Source organism: Triticum urartu, chromosome 1A, assembly GCF_056163025.1.
Source record: "Triticum urartu cultivar PI428250 chromosome 1A, HENAU_Tu73, whole genome shotgun sequence".
Lineage (NCBI taxonomy): Eukaryota > Viridiplantae > Streptophyta > Magnoliopsida > Poales > Poaceae > Triticum > Triticum urartu.
Genome location: NC_141873.1, coordinates 14,003,147 through 14,020,139, shown reverse-complemented (window position 1 = coordinate 14,020,139; position 16,993 = coordinate 14,003,147). Strand labels below are relative to the sequence as shown.

The 16,993-nt window shown below is 51.2% G+C and overlaps 1 protein-coding gene and 1 pseudogene across 1 annotated transcript; both read right to left on the bottom strand.

The window, feature by feature from the left end:
* LOC147988395 (uncharacterized) overlaps window positions 1-8,737 on the bottom strand; it is a 29,391-nt pseudogene extending 20,654 nt beyond the window's left edge.
* A 2,716-nt stretch (window positions 8,738-11,453) lies between these two features.
* LOC125532527 (wall-associated receptor kinase 2) lies at window positions 11,454-16,696 on the bottom strand. The gene is made up of 3 exons (XM_087544115.1): window positions 15,716-16,696; window positions 13,111-13,276; window positions 11,454-12,654 (listed from the first exon to the last, which is right to left on the bottom strand). The coding sequence occupies exons 1-3, from the start codon at window positions 16,694-16,696 to the stop codon at window positions 11,666-11,668; spliced, it is 2,136 nt and encodes a 711-aa protein (XP_087400241.1). The 3' UTR covers window positions 11,454-11,665.
* Between the last annotated feature and the right edge of the window lie 297 nt (window positions 16,697-16,993).

Genomic DNA, 16,993 nt, shown 5'->3' with positions numbered 1-16,993 from the left:
AGGATTTGTCACTCCGATTGTCGGAGAGGTATCTCTGGGCCCTCTCGGTAATGCACATCACATAAGCCTTGCAAGCACTACAACTAATATGTTAGTTGTGAGATGATGTATTACGGAACGAGTAAAGAGACTTGCCGGTAACGAGATTGAACTAGGTATTGGATATCGACGATCGAATCTCGGGCATGTAACATACCGATGACAAAGGGAACAACGTATGTTGTTATGCGGTCTGACCGATAAATATCTTCGTAGAATATGTAGGAGCCAATATGGGCATCCAGGTCCCGCTATTGGTTATTGACCGGAGATGTGTCTCAGTCATGTCTACAATGTTCTCGAACCGTAGGGTCCGCACGCTTAACATTACGATGACAGTTATTATGAGTTTATGCATTTTGATGTACCGAAGGTTGTTCGGAGTCCCGGATGTGATCACGGACATGACCAGGAGTCTCGAAATGGTCGAGACATAAAGATTGATATATTGGAAGCCTATGTTTGGATATCGGAAGTGTTTCGGGTGAAATCGGGATTTTACCGGATTACCGGGAGGTTACCGGAACCCCCCGGGAGCCATATGGGCCTTATTGGGCTTTAGTGGAAAGGTGAAAGGGGCTGCCCATGGTGGGCTGCGCGCCTCCCCCCCTCCCCTAGTCCCACTAGGACTAGGAGAGGTGGCCGGCCACCTCTCTCTCTCTTTCCCCCTTGGGAATCCTATTTGGAATAGGATTGGGGGGGGGGAGTCCTACTCCCGGTAGGAGTAGGACTCCTCCTGTGCCTCCATAGGGCTGGCCGCACCCCTCCCCCTTGGCTCCTTTATATACGGAGGCAGGGGGCACCTCTAGACACACAAGTTGATCCTTGAGATCGTTCCTTAGCCGTGTGCGGTGCCCCCTGCCACCATATTCCACCTCGATTATATCGTTGTAGTGCTTAGGCGAAGCTCTGCGTCGGTAGAACATCAAGATCGTCACCACGCCATCGTGCTGACGAAACTCTTCCCCAATGCTTTGCTGGATCGGAGCTTGGGGATCGTCATCGAGCTGTACGTGTGCTAAGAACTCGGAGGTGCCGGAGTAACGGTGCTTGGATCGGTCGGATCGGGAAGACGTACGACTACTTCCTCTACGTTGTGTGATCGCTTCCGCAGTCGCTCTGCGTTGGTATGTAGACAACACTCTCCCCTCTCGTTGCTATGCATCACCATGATCTTGCGTGTGCGTAGGAAATTTTTTGAAATTACTACGTTCCCCAACAGGACTCCAGCTGCTCCCCGGCTCACAGCGGCCGTCCCCGGTCCCCCAATCACCTCCAGTCCCCTGGCCCGCAAGCTCCCCTCCCTCCACTGGCCCGACGCGTCGATACCAGCCCCCGCGAGGGCAACCGAGCTCCCCGCTGCTGGCAATGGTGCGGGCCTGGGCCGACCGAGAGGCAAGCATAAGAAGAAGCGCGGCCCAGGGCGTGCCAACGGCGCTCCCCTGGCCATTGGCTCCTCTCGTGACCTGGCGGGATCTACCACGACCGCGCTGCTCCCCGATGACCGCATTTCCGACCTCGTCAAGTGCTTCAACTGCGGCCTCTCCGGTCACTCCTAGGTGGCATGTACGCGCCCTCTGTGCTGCTACATCTGCTCGGATCCTGATGACCCACCGTTCCTTTGCCCCGACCGTCCGGTGGCGGAGGAGTTGATGATGTAAGGGCATGGGATTGAGGGCCTCGGCTTCTTCCACATTGAGGTGCTGGACATCCCCTCCCCCTCACCATCGCTCCTGGCGATTGTCACCGTGAAGGACGGGGTTGCCTTATCGGAGATGGTAGAGGCCGAGCTCAACCACCTCTACCATTGCTCCTGGGATTGGCAGGTCACCATGTTGGCTGGAGGTCAATTCTCGGTCTTGTTCCCCGACACGATCAGCTACGACTACTACAACCGCAACGGTGACATCAGCCTAGCCCTCAACAAGATAGTGGTGGACATCTCTGTGCTGGTTTGGGCCCCCTGGCGGTCGCTGTCCTGAACACGGCCTGGATCCTCACCGGTGGCCTCCCCGACATCGCCCGCTCAGAGCGAGTCATTCGGAACATGTCCCGTGTCCTTGGCAAGGTGGTCGTGGTCGATGAGTTGTCTCTCCGCAAGGAGGAGGCGGTCTGGGTAAGGGTCAAATCCCTTGACTCATCCAAGCTTCGTGCCATGACCCGTGTGTTCTTCAACGACCAGGGTTTTGACCTCCGTATCTCTCCCGAGCCACCCTACCACATTGGCCGCCCCCTCATCCTCAACGACAACTTCTTGGGGGGCGGCCCGGATGGAGGAGGAGTGGGGGGTCACCATAGCGACCGGGACCCCCGCCACGGCCACCACTCCGGCTCGGAGAAGGACGACGATGACTCCGAGGACAATCCTCCCTATGACCAGCCTCCCGCTCCGGCTGCCAGGGGCGGCGCTGGGGCCGGCCGCTCCCACACCAATGTCACTCCCCCATCGCCGGATGACGGCCTCGACGCTTCGGACACAAGCCTTCAGGTCTTCCTAGCTTCATCGCCTCGCTCCCCTGACGGTTCTACCCTTGGCATGTTCGGCACCCTCTACGCCGAGGCCGACTCGGACCCACCCACTCCGCCCGCTCCCTTGACGGCCACACCTTTGGAGGAGCCTCTAGGGGCGGTGGAGGCGGTCCTGGCCCCCAGCTGATCCCGCGGCAGCCGCCGGCCTGACGTTGGAGCCGCACCTCGCCGTGCTACCTGCTGTGGCCTTCAGCCCGGCCCAGGGGACAGCCGACCCGCCACCAGAGACCGGGCTGACCTCAGCTCCACTGGCCCCCTTTGGTTCTCTCTGCTCGGCACCGCCTGCTCCGCCTATGTCGCCTCCGTACTTCGCCGCCGTGAGGCTGCCGGTGGTGGTGACCACCCAAGTGGCCGCTTCCCCGCTTCCCACTCGGACCGTGGCCTTTTCCAGGAGGGGTAGGTCGACCTCATCTCCGGTGACTTTGTCACGCCGCAGTGCTCGGATCGAGGTGGCCAGACTGGTAGGTAGCCCTGCTCTGCCTATCCCCACGCAAGCAGAGCTCCGGGCCGCTCCCTGGAACCTCGAGCCAGGTACACCGTCCATCCCAGCCACTTCCGCTACATGCTACTTTTCTACCTTGGAGTCGGCTCCGCTTGGCCACCTCGCGAAGGTGGCGGCGGACTCGACCATAGTGTTTCGGGGAGAGGTTCCCCCTCCCCCCGCTAGTTCAGATTGAGGCTATCCGTGCACGGGAAATCCTCGATGGGCACCTTGCCGAGGCCTGTGCATGCTTGCCGTCCTCCTGGGGCGCCCCACCTGGGACTGCCCCGAGCGCCCCGCCTCGCACAATGGCTGATCCGGTTGAGATCCGCGGCAGCGCCCGCTCCCGCACCGCTGCCCTCCGTGCCCAGAGCGCCTCACATGTCTTGGGGTCAAGTAGCCTCCCGATGGATGCGTGATGCGGACCCTCTTCTGGAACATCCGTGGTTTCGGCCAAGATGGCTGACGCCGCCAACTAATAGAGTACATGCGAACCGAACAAATTGACATTGTGGCCATTCAAGAAACGATGCATACGGAATTTTCCCTGTCGGAGCTCGAGCATTTGAGCTCTGGCCTATTTGCTTGGCACTGGCTCCCTTCTAGTGGGAGTATGGGCCACTCGGGTGACATCCTCCTAGGGATGAAGGATGCCAGCTTTGAGGTGGGAAGCATGGACCGGGGCGAGTTCTTCGTTAGCATGGAGATTTTCGAGCGGGCCCTAAACTTCAAATGGGAAATCATTGCGGTTTATGGCCCGGCCGACCACCGCCGCTCTGAGGCCTTCCTCGCTGAACTCCGTAGGAAGGTGGCGGCCGCCCAGCTACCGGTTGTGGTAGGTGGCAATTTCGACCTGATCCGGTCGGAAGAAGACAAGAGCAATAATTTGGTGAACTTTCCGCATATGCAGATGTTCAATGATTGCGTCACTGCCATGGGGCTTCATGAGCTCGATCGAGTTGGGACCAGGTTCACTTGGACAAACCGACAAGTTGAGCCGACTCGCTCTGTCCTCGATAGGGTCTTCACCTCCCCTGAGTGGGACATACGCTGCCCCCTAGCCTCGCTCCGGGCGATTATGCGGATTGGTTCAGATCATGTCCCTCTCCTCCTCTCTTCGGAGAATGAGCGGACCTCCCTGCCGCCCCAATTCCGTTTCCAAACTTTATGGTTGTGGCGGACTGGATTTTCCGCCGCGGTGGTCGCCCGGTGGCGCGAGGCATGTGATGCCCCCATCGGTCCCTCTCGACCATTGACAACTGGCACTTCTATGCCAAGCGGTCACGGCAATTCATGAAAGGGTGGGGTGCAAACGTTGGCTGGGACATCCGGGAGCGGAAAAAAGTCCTCCTTGAGGACATCCAGGACCTCGACCTGCATGCTGACGCCGCATGCCTTTCTGCCGATGAATAGATGCTTAGGTACGACCTGGAAGACCAGCTCATGGTCATCTACATGGATGAGGAGGCATACTGGCATTTACGGGGTACACATGATTGGGTCCTCAAAGGGGATGCCACTACCGCCTACTTTCGGGCCATAGCTAATGACCGACGACGCCCTAACTCCACCCCCCCCGCCTTTGGGACGGAGCGACCCTCCTGCAGTGGTCGGAGGACATCCGAGCCCATGTAGATGGCTTTTACAAAGACCTATTCTCCGCCTCCCCTCGAGGAGGTCTTGCCCTTGCGCAAGACATTTGGCTTGCCCACAGTTGCGTCTCACCCGCGGATAACACGGCTAGAGCTGGACCAAAAGCTCGTAACTCGCGAGCTTAATGAGCGCTCGATAGTTCGGCTCGTTAAGCTCGTAGTTCGCTTCTTAATGAACAGAGCCAATCATTGATTTTAGCTTGTTAAGCTTAACGAGATTAACGAGCGAGCTAACGAGTTTCACGAGTAGCTCGTTAAGCTCGTTAGTAACAACACAACACATATTTTCATTTTACATGACAAACTTTTATAGCACCTCAGCCCATCTATTCAATCTAATCGACCTATGAGACAACAAACTACTGCATTTCTTTTTATGGTCATCATATTTCGTCTTGAAAACCACACCTACACATTCATCCTGTATATCGTATAATCTGTTAACGAGCGCTCACGAGCTTAACGAGCTTCAAACGAGCCGAGCCGAGCAGGGTTTTCTGCTCGTTAATCTTAACGAGCTTAACGAGCACGAGCTTAACGAACCGAGCTGCTCGTTAGTCCACCCCTAAACGCGGCCCTCACGGCCCCGTTCTCCGAGCCTGAAGTTTGGGCGGCAATTAAGGGCATGAACCCATCCTCGACCCCCGGCCCGGATGATCTTCCAGTGAAGTTCTTCCAGACTTTCTGGGAGGTGATCAAACCTGAGGTGATGGCCTTATTTGACGAGTTCTTGGTCGGGTCCATCGACCTCGCCCGGCTCAACTTTGGGGTAATCACCCTCATCCCCAAAGTGACTAAGGCCTCGGATATCCGACAATTCCGACTGATTACCGTGATTAGCGTCATCTTCCGCATCCTCGCGAAGGGGTACGCCATTAGGGTGGCCCGTATAGCTGACCGAATCACTCACCAAGATCAGTCGGCCTTCATCCAGGGCCGTTATATCCTCGATGGAGTCCTGGTGTTCCACGAGGCACTCCATGAGGTTCACACCAAACACCTCAAGGCAGTCTGCCTGAAACTGGACTTCCACAAGGCTTATGACACGGTTAGTTTTCGGGAATGTCTGCTCTGTAAGGGCTTCAACAATAGATGAGTGACCAGGGTGATGCAGATGGTATCCTCGGGTCGGACCGCTGCGAACATTAATGGGGAGATCGGCCCATTCTTCCCCACATTCTGTGGGGTGCGCCAGGGCGATCCCTTCTCCCCGTTCCTGTTTAACATGGTTCTCGATGCTCTGGCGGCCATCCTAGATAAAGCCAAGGTTGCAGGTCAGATTAAGAGTATAGTCCCGCATCTTGTTGGGGGGGGGGATGGGATCTCCCTTCTCCAATATGCGGATCACACCATTATCATGGTGGAAGGCTCGGTGAGCGATATTTCAAACCTCAAGTTCCTTCTGCTGTGCTTCCAGCAGATGTCTGGCCTCAGGATCAACTTCGACAAGAGTGAGGTGATGGTTTTGGCCTACTCCCAAGACGAGCAATAGAGCATTGTGGATCGGCTTAACTGCCAGCTTGGCTGCTTCCCCACGACTTATCTGGGGATACCCATTAGTGACTCCAGGCTCACGGTGGCCGAGCTACGCCCCACGATGGGGAAGCTTCAGCACCGTATCGAGCCCTGGCAGGGTCGGTGGCTCTCGAAAGAGGCCCGTACGGTGCTCATTAACTCGTCCCTCTCCAGCCTACTCTTGTCTCTTGTTCATCATGAGCTTCTACAGCCTTCCGGAGACTCTTCATCACGAGATGGCCACTGTTCAGGGGTGTTTTTCTGGGCCGGCGAGGGCGATAAACAGAAGTACCACATGGTTCGGTGGTCAGAGATCTGCAAGGCTCACGACCAGGACGGACTCGGGATCATGTCATCCAAACGCATGAACATTGCCCTCCTGACGTGGTGGCTCTGGCGGATTGCCAACGGAGATGGTGGCTTGTGGCTTCACATCATTCAGCGGAAATACCTCCATGGCCAACCTCTCGCTTTCTACCAGTGGTCTGGGGGCTCCCAGTTCTGGCAATCCATCATCCAGCTCCTTCCAGTCCTCCAGATCGGGACCTCGATCGAGGTAGGGTCCGGCACCACCACGCTGTTCTGGTTCGATAGATGGACTGGAGACTCTCCCCTCATGGCTCGCTTTCCCGACCTGTTCTCATCGCGGCTGCCCCGCAGATTTCTGTCGCGAAATCCCTTATTGACTTGGGGCAACTCGCGTTCTGGAGACCTTTCGGCCTGGCTGAAAACGCGGACTGGCAGGAGCTGCTCGACTGCATTGCATTGCACGAGCCTGATCTCACGACTGAAGATGACCAATCCAGATGGCGCCTAGAGCCGTCTCGGCAATTCTCCACTAAATCCCTCTACCAGACCATCGCCCCCTCGCTTGGCCATGAGGCGCTCACGTCCATCTGGGAGATTCGCCTCCCTCTGAAAATTAGCATCTTCTTGTGCCAATGGATTCGCGGTCGCCTCCCGTCCGGCGTGGAGGTCCTGAAGCGCAATGGCCCTGGTGATGGGCGTTGCCCGCTTTGCGGGCCTGACCTGCGTGTCCGCGCAATTCATATGGAGCTGTTTCCATGAGATAGTCGGTGGAAACTGGGACCACAACAACTTCCCCGCGCTTTTCGTCGAACTCCAGGCGATTCCACCCGCGGTGCGCCACATTAGGTGGCTGGCCATTGGGGTGCTTGCCTGGACGGTGTGGACTGTTACGAATAAACTTGTGATTCAGCATATTCCTCTTCGTCGTGCTACTGACGCTTTGTTCAAATGGTCTGGTTACTTGCAGCTTTGGCGGCCGCTTAGCCGTCCCAGGAAGAGACGCCATCACCTCCAACATCACCCAGCTTCGTGCAATGGCTCTCCGGATGGCTCCACTGCTTCCCCTGCCACCACCAGAACCAGATTAGATCGTCGTCATCTTGCCACCGCCACCGCCATCTATGTGTTTTATCATAGTGCCCCTGTGTTGGGCTTGTTGTGGTGTACCCACAGTTGAACTTGGGTATGTCTGTTTGTGTGTGTGTGTGTGTGTGTGTTGGACCTGGCCTGCGGTGGCGTTGTGTTCTTGTGTGGTGTGTTTTGTTGTTACCTTGATGGTTGCTTTACTTATAAAGCGGGGCGAAAGCATTTTTTGATAAAGTAAAACATGTCATAAGTTGGGGCACAGAAGAACCCTATGGCAAAGGACTGGCTATAGTATGTACTTTGTGAACAGAGGAGAATGGGACGCATGACAAAACCTCCGTCATAGTGGAAGTTGTGCAGGAGGGAGGCATCATTGTTGATCCAAAGTGTCGCGAGGTTGGCTGTCGGATAGCCAAAGCCTTGTACCATGGAGAGCACGGGTGCTGCAGTTGCAAGCAGGAGGAAGAACAGACTGGCATGACGACCCATGGTGCTTGAAGTTGAACGGAAGCGGAGACTGCATGCATGAAAAGCCGATAAGAAACTGATGAGATGAGTGCAGGGATGAGGAGTAAATTGCACAAAACCACCACTTTGAAGGCAAGGTTTGCGAAAACTACTACAATACATTTTTTTTGCAAAAAACACCATGTCTTCAGTAATGTTTTTGCAAAAAACACTAATCAGCGGATATGGCTCGTTTAAGTGTGTTTATGACAGATGGGGTCCGTTTTCTGTCTACGTGGCATAACTGTTTAGGTTTAATGCGAAAAGCCCCCTAAATTTTCCCCCGCTTCCCAGGCCCATCCTGACCACAGCCACACCATCCCACGGCCGCCCCCATCCCGATCCTGGCAGAGGCCCCCGTCGCCGTTCCTGCACCGAGGGTGAGGCACATGACGCCGCCCGTGGTCCCCCCCCCCTCGCCGAGGAGCGGCCTTCCACCATGCACTGGCGAGGGCGAGGCATAGGTCGCCGGAACCATGCGCCGGTGATTTGACGGAGCCAGCGTCCCCCGCCCCTTCCTCCCCAGGCCGCCGCCATCATGCCCCCAACCGGACCCGGCCACATCGGCCTCCACTGTCCCCGCCCGGCACCGGATCAAGCAGCAGGGGCAGGCTGCCATTCCTCGACGCTCCGGCGACCGCGAAGATGGCCAACACGTAAGGGAGCGCGACGGGAGCGACGTCCTCGAGCCATCACCAGAACGCCTCCATGGCCGGGAGGAGCTTGTGGGCCTTGCTGGCGACCGTGGCCACGACAAGCGGCCAAAAGCCGGCGACGGCGTTCTGCACCCACGGCCGGTGACGACAGGTCGAGAAGCGGGGGCTAATTGCTTTTTCGTTTTTGATTTAGGGGTGTCTGTAAAATTCTAGGGTCTAGTTTGTAATTTTAGGTTAAAATCTACCTGGCACAAAAAGTCATGCCACGTAGGCAAAAAACGGGTCCCACCTGTCATAAACTCACTTAACTGAGCCCGATCTGCCGATCAGTGTCTTTTGCAAAAAGATTACCGAAGACATGGCATTTTCTGGAAAAAAAATTGTATTGTAGTGGTTTTCGCAAACCTTACCTTTAAAGTGGTGGTTTTGTGCAATTTACTCAGGGATGAGCTTGTGGAGGGGAAAGTAGAAATGATACCGAGTTAATGGAGCTTGATCACTGGAAAGAGGATCTCGGCAGCACGGTGGTGCCAGGGCTCCCACTGATTGATTATCGTCTCCCTCTCACAGTTTAATATTTTGGACTATATGGTAGACATTATCATCTCAGGGGTCTAACTAGTTCCAAAAGTTCACTATCTAGCTCTGTTGGCCCAAGTCATTTTCATGGTAGTTGCTCGCCTGCTGTGCACTACTCTTCCTTATTCAACACAAAACTTGGTGTGGATGTTAACACAAATATTTTCATAAGAAGCTTGATATGTGGTACCAAGGAATATGCCGCACAATTCAGAGGTCCCTGATTTGCACTAAAAACCGGCAAGTAAGACATCCAAGAGAGCGGCAGCGTCTTTTCATGTTTTAGTTTTTTAGTTGTCTTTTCATGTAATATACTCCCTCCGTTTCTAAATATAAGTTCTATTACAGATTTCAAGTGGGACTATATACGGAGTAAAATGAGTGAATGTGCGCTCTAAAATATGTCTATGTGGTCATCAAGGATGGAGTAATACTATATTTGCTGCTGGCACAAACCATTGTTGACGGGTTCCTGACTTCCTGTTACTACAACTAACTTGATGGACGGGTTGCCATTTGGGCATAGTGCATGTTGATGATCGTGTTGGCCTGCTGCAGCTGTCTTGCCAGTTTCCTGCCGCCTTGATGGTAAATGGTGTTGCTGGAAGTGCCGTTCTTTCTGCACTTTTCACAGACTTGCCTCGGAGCTGCAATGCAGGCGCATCAGAATTTCTTTCTACCAGGCACCTAGCATGTAAGTTCACATTCCACTGAGTCCATGTATAAATCTTATGAGAATTGTGGGGGTCAGAAATTGTGTTTCTGCATGGATCTTTTGCTTGTTGAGGAAAGAGTGTGAACAGAAAGAGCAGCCATTTTTTTGTTTGTAAGATGCAAATTATAAGTTCAATTTTCATCCACTATCTTAATTATTCCAATTATCTAGACTGAGGTGGAACCAGATAATTAGGCAAACCCTAATTCAAAGGTATCCATTGTTTTCTTGTCGTGACGAAATAAGTGTGGTATTCAGGGATCATATGTATATTTCCGCTGCAAAAGCATATAGTTTATGAAAAGTAGGATATGGGGTGATGAAATAACCCAATATAACCGTGCAACTGGATTGTTGTTGCTAGAAATTCTCATCAGGTAGACACCTGCACCTGCACAATAGCAATCATCAAGAGGTATGTGTTCCACCGGCATTCATCCTTATAAATAGCAACCATCTATGGGCGCCAAATGACAACTCGTTTAGCAATTAAATTACTACTGATTGGAAGTCCTGACATCGACTACCAGTAAGATGAATTTTTAGAGATTTCTAACCTTGTTCAAGTCTTTGTCACTGAAGGAAGAACAAGGAAGAACAACCTTAGATATCCCTAACCTTGTTGTAAACACCTGCGAGAATACTACCTAGAGTAGCATTAGAGTTCACTAATTAAGCCTGTACATCTTATCTGGCTTCGAACTAGCTTCAGATGTCCAGGTCCTGAAATGGTCATTCTAGTCGTTTTCGTCATCATATAAAGAAATTGCAGTGGTAAGCATTAGTATTTTCGGTTCGTGTCAAGAAACAACGTCAAGGCCTTTCAATCAACAGTCCAATTGAGGCTTTTTGTATCGGCTTTTGGACTATGCAGGTGTTGTAGTTTTGAGCGTTGGTAGAAAACTCTAGCCTCGCTTATTGCTGCTGTTTCTAACGGAGTTGTTGGTTGAAATCCTGGACTGCACTCGCGGGGACTAAAATTCATTTTATGTCACGAGCTGCTAATCCAATTAACTTTATATTTCTACTGATGATTTCATTGCAATATTATCTTCAATCTTGGATCCTCATGTTGATATATTTTGACCACCTTCTCCGGTGGTAGTTACAATATTAATGCCATTCATTTACTAGGTTATATTCATATAAGTTGCCAGATTATAGGAACTTGGAGGGTCATGGAGCCCAGGCCCTTGCGCATGGGCGTTGGGGCGGATTGCTGTGCCGATCGCCACCAGTCCAGTAGCGAGGACTCGTTGCCTGGTGGGGCGCATGGGATCCATAGCTTTTCACTCAACTATTCTGTGTTGTCATGAATCATAGAGGCAATCCCAAGGCAGGTGTCTCTGCCCCAAGAAAAAACACTACATACTGTACTAGTGATGTACCTAGCCCAGATATTGTTATGGAAGATGATGTTTAAATCCCTATTACAATACAGTTTAATCGGAAAATCAATCCATACATTTGGTCATATGAAATGTAAAGTTACTCACTATAGTAACAACAAATACAACAAAGGTTGACACTAATAGCAACCTATTTTATTCAACTTAACATACGTACATGTCGTTGAAACTCCGATCCGTAAACAAACCTAAGGATTACGGGACCTATGCAATGTGAGAAGGCGCCCTGCAACATCTGTCATTGATGGTCTTTGATCTGCATCAAGGTCAAGACACTCAAGAGCAATCTCTGCCAACTTGTTAAGAAATCCCAAATCTCCTGTTGTTGCAATTTCCTTATCAAAGAGCTCAGTCATACTCTCCCCTTTTTGTTGACACTCTAGGAAGCTCCTCACTAGGCTATTATTTTCAGAGTGAGTGGCGCTCTTCCTGCTAATGAGCTCTAAGATGACAACACCGAAACTATAGACATCACTTTTGTCGGTCAATCGACCTGATTGTAGGTACACAGGATCCATATAAGACATGTCACCTATGACGTTTGCAGTGTGGTACTTACCTTTTGCAAGCAACCTCGATATCCCAAAATCCGCGATCTTCGGAGAAAAGTTCTCATCCAAGAGTATGTTTGCTGGTTTAACATCACCATGCAGGATTTTGTTATGGATTTGTGAGTGCATATAAGCTAGACCTTGTGCTGACTCTTCAAGAATACTTAGACGTACATCCAAGTCGAGAAGCTCCTCGTTGTCAGCACGATAAAGATTGTCCTCCAAGCTTCCTTTGGAGATGAATTCATAGACGAGCATGGGGTTATCCACTTCGAGGCAACAACCTAAAAGCCTTACAATGTTCTTGTGGCTGACTTGAGACAGGATGATGACTTCATTTGGAAATTGCTCCTTTTCTAGCACACTACGACCATTCGGTTTCTTTACTGCGACTGTAGCTCCATCAACAACACCCTTGTAAACTTCACCGAAACCACCTTTACCAATTAGATTGCTACTCTTCAAAATTGGTTTCAGATTGTCCCTTGTGTAAATCCTAATAGTTCTAGCTTTCTCTAATGTAAGCCCACCATTCTTTCGGTAAAAATCCCTGGCCTTCTGCTTCTCTTTGCGAAGAACAAAAAAGAATGCCAGAAATGCCAAGACAAGAATGCCACCAATTGCACCTACATGGACAAAGAAACAAACTTCACTATTGTAATAATCAAAGTTTATGGTCACTAATTAGTTGGCCATCGAACATAACTATTTTAATAATCAAACTTAATTTTTGAGTTTATGCTTGGTATGAAGCGCAAGCAAATATTTTAAAATGGGTAGCAAGATACTTACAAATTGAATGTAACCGTTCAATTAGGGATCCTAATATATAATATAAGATTGAGGATTATCTTTCTGTTCAGGAGGTAGTTTAAATTGTGGTAAATTCTTATGACTTGACTTGTGAGCCTCAAACAATACGAATACATATTAGAAAAGAGATAGTTGCAAGAATAATTTAACTAGCTCTGTGTGCGTATTTTGGGGCGACTAAGAGAGAACAATTTACATAACTAAATTAGCAAAAGCGATGGCATTAATACATTGAGAAGTAACAGGTGTAGTAGGAGTATGTTGTTTACCTATGGAGATTTGTGATGCAAGTGCGAACTGTTGAGTACATGGTTCTGTTCTTGGGTCATGGCTCCGATAACCTGCAGGACATTCGCATCCGTACCATCCTTGGGTGTCCTTGCATACACCATAGCAAGGATACTTGGCAGGATCTGCACATTCATCTATATCTGTGTCCCGGCCGCAAATTCACAAAATGAATATTATTTAGAACATTGGTCAAGAAGAAACATAGTTTTGTATGTTTTCCTCTACTAAGGTTTTTTCAGTCTCAACTGATTTAGAAAATGTGTGATTTCAATTCAATGAAGAAAAATTTAACTATATATGGAAACAAATATACAAATTGCATATTCACCGAATATTGAGATTGTAATCAACTACTACTGCTAGAAATACTGCTCCAACACTGACCGTCCACCAACCACCCGTCAGTGGTGATGCGCAGCACTAACCGATCAGCCATGATCGATGAGTGAGGGCTATGCTACCAAGTCAACAACGACACCACTTTACGACCAGTCAGGTTTTTTTTTTAACCAAACGATCAGTCAGGTGACCTGTCAGTGGTGAGTCTTTTGTCCTCTCCATGATGTCCCATCACTCATCTTTCGCTTAGATCGGCCTGTTAGTGGTCATATTTCACCACTAAGAGCATGTTTAACAGATTCCCAATATCTAATAATATTTAGATATGAATGGGGCAAAAACAAGCTTTAACAGGTCTCCAATGCTCAATATTGTTTGGGACGCCCCAAATAATTTAGCCCGACTTCCCAAATATGGAGGCACTTGAGCTTCTTCCAATACTCTCCCAAATAACGTGAGGCCCATATATATGTCAGTTGCTGCTAACTCTATCACCCGACGCTGCCCGTGCCACCGTTGTTGCCGACCACGCCACCACGGCCTTCGCCGGCCACCGGACCACAGAGCGTTGTTGCCGCCATCACAGCCCACCGCAATCGCCGTGGCCGCTGCTACCATTGTCACCGCCTGCCGCCACCACCACCTGTCGTCAGAGAGAGAGAGAGAGAGAGAGAGAGGGAGAGAGATGCGAGGTTGGGTGCACATGGGATTATTAAGGATTTGCGAAAGCATCCATCCCAATAACACAAAAGTAGTTATTTGAGAGCCTCAACAAGTGATTACTGGAGTAGTTTTATTGAGGATTTGAAGATGCTCAGCCCAAATTAGCCACCAGCCAGTTATGACCACCACCACGCCATTACAACATCACTAACAGTTTCCCTTTCTTGTAACGATTCTGGTTTAGGGGGAGTTAGGCCAAAATCCGTGCTCCAATAGTTTCCATAGAACTTAAAAGAAAAATTAGGGGACCAATATAATCAGCCCAACTACCCTTCCATCTAGGGGGAGATGATTCTGTAGAAGTGCATGCTCTAGCCAATGCAACGAAAAGGCCGATCTGATGAAAGAGACTAGGCAGCACATTATACGTCAACACTCTCCCTCACGTGTGGCTCCCTCAGGCCTAAACGTGGACCGAAAGTGGGCTGCAATTTAATTGCGCCAGCCGGGTCTTGAACTCAAAACCTCTTGGCTCTGATACCATGTAGAAGTGCATACTCTAGGCAATGCAACCAAAAGACCGATCTGATGAAAGAGACTAGGCAGCACATTATACGTCAACACTCCCCCTCACGTGTCTTCCGGTAAACTTTCCTCTGAATCGTAGCGGGAGCCAACTGCTGAAAATTCAGCCCCCTAGTACGCTCGCCTCCACGCGTTGCTCAGGCGGCGCCGCACTACTTGGATCGCCGATGATGAACTCTGCCGACTCTGCCGCCCCTCTAGTCTAGCCATCGAGTCCGCCGCCCGCCCAACTGGTCCTCGTGCCTCGGGGTGTCTGTCGCGACTCCTGCCCGCAGCGCCCGCCTCTTCGACGTACCTCACGTGGCCGACCAGCTGTTCATCGCCACCTCACCGTGCTGCCCATCTTGCCTCAGGCCACTACGGGCCACCTCACCATGCTGTGGCACTGCCCCGACCATCTAGCCCACCAAACCCTGCTGCCTTGCCCGCCTCGCCCCGCTACGGGCAGCCCGGGCCAGGTTGATGGTTATCCAGCTGAGCTCAAAGGACCTTGCTGCAATTAAAGTTTTGGTTTGCAATGGCTTGATGCTGTTTTTCTTATTTCGAGGACCTAAATGTAATTAATTATTTACTTTTGTATGCTAGTTAAGAAAGAAATATGAAGAAAAAACATGTTTTACATGAAAGATATTTATGGGTCATGCTAAAGCACAATACCTAAGTACCTCCCATAAATTAGATCAACACCCCATAAAACCATATATTTAGGGGGAGTTCTTTTACAGGTCTTGTTCTCTTATAACTCCGCGGTCCTTGTCTTTTCTTCCAAACCCTACCCTCCCACCGCCGGCAGCTATTCTTCCTTCCGTTGTCCCCTACCTAAACCTACCTTCCACCGCCGATCCATTGCTCGTATCTACCTTCTTTGCCGTGACAGGCGAGGGCCGTTTGACCTCTTCACCAATCCGATGCCAGGGTGACAGTCTCCCCACTGCCATGGCGCCCTCTCAAATAAATAAAATTGTAGTCAGACTAAAAGCACGGAAACTTACTGATGCATCCGTCGTCGACGTAAGCGTTGCCCTCGTAGCCTTTGGAGCACTTGCAGTTGTAGCCAGGTCCATTGGTCGAGTTGACGCAGTCGCTGTGGGCGCTGGCGCAGGCGTCCTGACCCGTCTTGGCCGCTTGCTTGCATGATAGTATGTCCTCGGAGATGGAATCGTTTACGCGAATGGCCCAGTCCAGCCACACCGGCATGATCTGGTTTGTGTTCATCTTGAGGTCGGACCGCTGGAAGGTGTAGTTGTTCCTGTCAACGAGGAAGGCGTAGTCGCACGGGCTGTAGTCCATCATGGCTGAGTGGTCGTACTCGTGGAAGTTGAAGTAGTAGTCAGTGAGCCCCGGCGGGATGTTGACGTGGCAGCACCCGACGCCGTCGCAGAGGCCGTCTTGCGCGCTAGCCGAGTTGTTGCAGTAGGACATGCACCCGGTCTGGTAGGCGTACTTGTAGTTGCTGCCCTTGGTCGGTTTGCTGAGTGCGAAACCCATGGTGTTGCAGCCGACGACGACGAGCATGTTGTGCGTGTTGGAGATGCGGTAGACGCCGTCATTGTTCATCGTTGTCTCTCCATAGTCCCAGTTTTCATAGGTGTCGCTCGGGTCGGAGGCGTTGTAGCACTCCCACCCGATGGGAAGCATCACCTGCGACTCATCTGGATCCAGCGACAGCTTGAGCACCCGGAGGGATGTGCCGGCGAGCACAGGGCCAACGTTGATGCACTCGATCTCGAAGCCCTTGCGGAAGCAGCCGGCGCCGATGCCGAAGGGGTAGGGGATATCAACGCCGCCGCAGCTCGGCTGACACCCACCAGTGGTCGCGGTGGTAGCTGCTGTTGCAGCTGCCGCTGCCCCAAGGAGCAGCAGCAACATTAATGATGTCCACAGTCTCAGCATTGCTGACCGTATGTTGGTCTCCGGCAAGAGTAGTGAGAGTTTTATAAGTAGCCAACCCTCTAAAAGGATGCGCCACGTTTCCATCTCCAGCGAAACAAAAGTCAATAACATGACAAAAGTTTCTCAAGGAACTGTGGCAAATAAAATACAAGGGGTGCGACTCATGACCATGCTACGTCCTTCAATGTACCATCATCCACCAATCACAAATATCGTTCGGACATATATATGATTTTTTTACGGCTAATATATCCCATCAAATACGATAATGTAGCCGTTACATCGTACATGACACATGATAATGTGTACACACTAACTTGACTTATCATGTGTACACACTAACTTGACTGCTCAATTATTGTAGTTGTTGTGTGTGCGCAA